This window comes from Charadrius vociferus, unplaced genomic scaffold, assembly GCF_000708025.1.
Source record: "Charadrius vociferus isolate BGI_N301 unplaced genomic scaffold, ASM70802v2 scaffold115, whole genome shotgun sequence".
Classification (NCBI taxonomy): domain Eukaryota; kingdom Metazoa; phylum Chordata; class Aves; order Charadriiformes; family Charadriidae; genus Charadrius; species Charadrius vociferus.
Window position 1 is genome coordinate 1,610,990 of NW_009648636.1, and position 4,974 is coordinate 1,615,963.

At 42.8% G+C, this 4,974-nt stretch overlaps 1 protein-coding gene across 1 annotated transcript in view; it reads left to right on the forward strand.

Moving 5' to 3' along the window:
- The window catches only part of FGF3 (fibroblast growth factor 3), an 8,297-nt gene extending 3,594 nt beyond the window's left edge, over nt 1–4,703 (forward strand). The window contains exons 2-3 of the mRNA XM_009886295.1: nt 1,120–1,223; nt 4,371–4,703. Of these exons, the coding sequence (XP_009884597.1) occupies nt 1,120–1,223; nt 4,371–4,703 (437 nt within the window). The remainder of the gene's footprint in view (nt 1–1,119; nt 1,224–4,370) is intronic.
- Nucleotides 4,704–4,974: the final 271 nt, after the last annotated feature.

Here is a 4,974-nt window from a genome sequence, read left to right on the forward strand (position 1 = left end):
CCAGACCGGCCCCGGCCGTGGGCACAGCCCGGCCCCGCCACCCCAGGAAGCGTAAATCCCAGCTGGTGATGGCACACAGAGATAGAGCGACCTCAGGGATCTGTCTGAAGTCCATAAAGGAAAACCACTATTTCCTAGAGGAAAACCCCGTCGCTATCAAAGCCTGGAGGAGGCATCCTTCAGCAGCGAACCGGTGCCTGATTCAAAACAGCTGTACCAAAACCACCCCAACTCTCCCAGGCCAGCAATCCAGCTTTGCAAAGGGGATGGGCCCCTGGCTCTGCTGTATCATTTCCGAAAGGCAGCAATGGGTTTGGGTACAAGGGTCACCTCTTGCCTCCAAACACTTGTAGAAAGTACTGAGCCATCGGGCCTCAGCTGGACAGCTGAGAGCAGAGTTTGAGCAAGCGAGCTAGAGAGTCCTGCACATACAACACGTCTCCCAAGCCATTTGTCTCCATCATGGCACTTTTGGCTGGACATAAACGTTTTGGCAGGTATTGTGCCAGCCTCGCCTGTGACACTCTTCTTGTGTTTGAGTCTCCATTTTTGATGGCCTGAAAATCTCCTCCCTTTTAATTTGGCTCAGACAGTCATATTGTCCTTGCCTGGAGGGCTACATTGACCTCCTAAATGGCAAGTTCCTTTCATTATTATATACATGGTTCTAAAACGCAACTGACTCACTCTGATTTACCCTCTGGAGACCTCAGCAAGGGCTTTGTCCTGAAATGGACAGCTTTGTGACTGGTTTCAATAAGTCAAGAGCTCTTGTGTTCCTAAGCATTAAAGAGGATTTAAACTTTTTTATATACATATAGGATTAAGTGAACCTCTAGTTCACTGTCAGATCTTTTTCATTTTTGAAAGAGTTCAATCTCAATCAGACATCTAGGGATTTATTGTCAAGCTTGTATCAAACAATTCCCACATCATCGTTGTTTTATACCATTTCAAATAATAGTCTTGTTTCATTCACATGATTGCACTATGATTTTGGTGTGAGCTAGTGATAGCTGTGAAATCATACTCAGCAGGTAAGCAGTCATTCAAATGTATCTCCAAAAATTACACATGATGAGGAGCAACAACATGTCTCATAATTGTTTCTGTTTCTAGGTATTCTTGAAATAACTGCTGTTGATGTTGGAATCGTTGCCATCAAGGGCTTGTTCTCTGGCAGATACCTGGCCATGAACAAAAGGGGCAGACTTTATGCGTCAGTAAGTTTTACTTAAGACTGGCATGTGCCTGTCATTTCCTATGGGGAGAACTGGTCCAGCGGGGAGCACTGATTTCTTATAAATAAACATTTATAAAGAAAAGCGTAATGTTATAATGGGAATTGTTACAGACAACCAATCAGTATATTTTTAAAAGTGGAAAGAAGCTGTGTTCTTACTTGCTTTTTGCCTGGACAGCCAAAGGCAGAAGAATGTATTTGGCAAAGGTATTTCAGCCAGCCAAGATTCTGGGCAACTGAGTGCACTGATAAAGAACTCAGGAGCCAGCCTTTGCAGCACAGATTGTCCATCTCTAGCCAAAATTATCCATCTTCGTATTTGATGTGGATCTTGGACATTGGCAGATGATACACACATCAGATAAAGAATATTCAGAAGTAATTTAGCATCTCTGTTACAGGAAAGCAGCCTACTGACGGGAGTTTCTTTGCACACAGCATTTGGTTGGGCAGTGAAAGAATGTATAGGTGCTAAAAGGCAGGGCTGTAGCAAGGAAAGGAAGTATGAGAAAGTGCAAGAGGATAAAGGTGAAAATAAACACCTTATTCTACTCCTTGAATCAGTTTTTGTCCTGATCTTTGAGGTAAAATCTGGGCTCTGCTGACATTAGTGGGAGCCTTGCCTTTTCCGCCCAGCCAATATTTCCCCTCGGTGAATAAAATACATTAGCTTAGATGTCTTCACGTTCAGGGGCACACTAAGGCATCTTTATCAGTGTCTATACTATACACATTATCTAGGTACTTGAATTTCTTCCGTTGTCTTTGATTACATCCCTAGCAATCTTGTGATCTCTTACTGTGGATCAGCCATACTGTGCAGGTTCTCCAGGGATCCTGTGGTATGGGAGCAGATCTGAAGAGAGTAAAATGTGAAGTTTGCTTCCACCGACTAGTCATGATACGTAATTCTGTTGATTTGAACAATATGAAATATCCTCGAGGAATGTGAGCTTTTTCCATGTGAGTGCAACCTGGGTAACACAATCAACTCCATTGCCTCCCTGGTTTAACGTATTTTACTCCACCTTTTCAAGAATGTTCTGATAGTGTTTACGACCCAGCTTCTGTAATGTGTCTCATCTGATGCACACTGATTAAAGGGCCTGTGTGTAAAGATGATGGTTCTTTGGTGGTGCAGAGAAGCACATCACAAACAATTTTGGCAAAGGAAAATGCAGCTGAAGTGGCATGAGGATGTACCAGCTCTGCTATGCCAGAGCTAAGGCTGGCCACATCTATGCTTCCAGTTAATATTCTGATTTAAATGGGCATCTTTGTCAATGCAGCTGCTCCACCAGCTCAGAGCCAGTGTCTGCCCCAAATAAATCAATGGGGAGGATGAAATCTCAAGTTCTTTCTCATCTTTCTCTCTTTCCTGTTCAAAACAGATACGTCTTTCCTCCAGATGAATTAAACTGAATTAAAATAAGACTAAACAAATTCTGAGCAAAAAGCTCCCCTCCTAGAGTGGAGAAAAGCCTAGAGTAGGGTAGCCCAGAGAGTCCTTTTCTTCTGGACTTCCCTTTCTAGTGTGAGCAGCATCCGGCCATCCTGAAGTTTGTTCAGCTGTCACGTGCCAAGGAATATCAGCCATGAAAGGTTTCTGTACAACTAGAAAATATAAATTGTGCTACTCCAGCTCAAGTTTGAGAGAGACTGTTTCAGACTTGTGTTCAGAGCTGGAGGGACAATCCAGGAAAAGCTATTCCACTCCAGCTTTTTTCACAGAAGCAGCAAAGGCTGAGGGCTCAGCTCAGGAGAAGCTTCCTGGCCCTGCTTGCCTAGAAAAAAACTAATGACTTCACTGATGTTACTGTGCCTAGAACCTGTGCAAGGCTCCTATTTCAAATAAGACTGACTTCTTTGCAGATAATTATACAGGGAGCACCTTATGAAACGGTATTGGAATAACTCCATTATCCCTTGGATCGCCAATTTTCCCATGTCAATAAAATGAATTTGTTGAGTCTGCAGAATTCCTTTGTGTCCTTAGCAGATTGCGATAATCCTCTGGGTTTATCCTCTGTGACAAACCCTCTACAACCAGAACCGAGGCAGACAGCAGCACGAATCAGCCTACATATGGTAGTTGCATGGGCTCCAGCACCACAGCATATGAAAACCTTGTCCTTGCAAGGAAGGGCACTTCCGTTTTACAGCTGTGATGCTGAGACATGTGGAGTCTTTTAAAATCTTGTTAAATGCCTATCAGCATTTCTGGTGAGTGAACAGCATTAAAGACATGCTGTTAATGGAGTCTATGGCTTTTCTGGCCCCAGCCTGCCTACCCGTGCCCTTTCCAGGTCCACAGAGGCAATGCTAAATAAAAAAAAAAAAAAAAAACCTCTGTAAAAACCATGGTAGCAGTTCACCTCTGCCTCTGTGCTTTACACATGTTAGATACTGAAATCTTAATCACACAGGTACCGCAAAGATGATTTTGTAGTTAAGAAAAGATATACAGTGTGGGAGGTCCTTTATTTGCACCTTTTCCACCGCTCCCAGGGAGGAGGAGGAAGTTCCTCTTGCCAGGCTTTTGCATACTGTTTTCTCTCAGTTGAGGACCAGATGAAAAGGGGCAAATTTTGGCAGATCATGTAAAATGTGAGCACCCAAGATGAGTGCATATTCTCCCTTATGGTTTCTGATAAAGGAGCAGCCTAGCTTTTCGGAGTAACACGCTGGTGGGCGGGGTGTACACTCATTTTGTTATGCTGAAGCAAACAAAGAAGCTTTATAAAGGTGTTGTTTACTGCTCAAATATCTGTAACAAACTGGGTGTAATAGACTGCAGGTGTATGTAACTAATACTACACCAATAAAGAGCCACATTTAACATTAAACTGTAGTATTTTACATTTTTAATAGATGTCAAAGGTTGATAGGCAGCAATTAAATAATCTATCCAGTTCACAGGCATTTTTGGATCCTTAAGCACAAAAAATTTAAATTTACAGCTGAACAAAAAACAGAGCATTCCTGCTTTTTTCTTGCCACACGCGTTGCTGTCCTTATCCTAAAACTGAGTAGAGTCTTTCTTAAGACTTTAGTCCAGTCTTACTGAGGTAGAAGACAGCTATTGCCCATATAGTCTTTCTTAAACTTCGTTATGTTTGCTTTACAGGAAAATTACAATGCAGAGTGTGAGTTTGTGGAGAGGATCCATGAACTGGGTTATAACACCTACGCCTCCCGTCTCTACCGAACTGTGCCGAACAGAGCCGGCACCAAGCGCAAAGCCAGTGCAGAGAGACTCTGGTATGTCTCAATCAATGGGAAAGGACGACCCAGAAGGGGCTTTAAAACTCGCAGGACACAGAAATCGTCTCTCTTTCTGCCCAGAGTATTGGATAACAAAGACCATGAAATGGTCCGACTGTTCCACACAAACGTGAAATATCGAGAGAGTCTCCTGAAGCCTCCGAGCAAGAACCAGCGAAGAAGGAGAGGACGCTGATGGGGATGGGGGGAGCCTGTATGGGGGCTGGAAAAGACTGAGAGTTGTCAAAACACTACTAAAAAAACTAACAGCTGTGATTGTATGACAGGCATTAACACGGACATTTTTTGTACACTGTATAATATAACTGAAAGTCACATCACTTACTTTTAGCTATTGTAGAATTATTATCTGTGGTAAAAGAGATGTGAGATAAACTAAGGCACATTCAAATGTAAATTAGTTGGATGTAATAATTTTGTCAATGAGTTTCACATTTTCTTTTCGG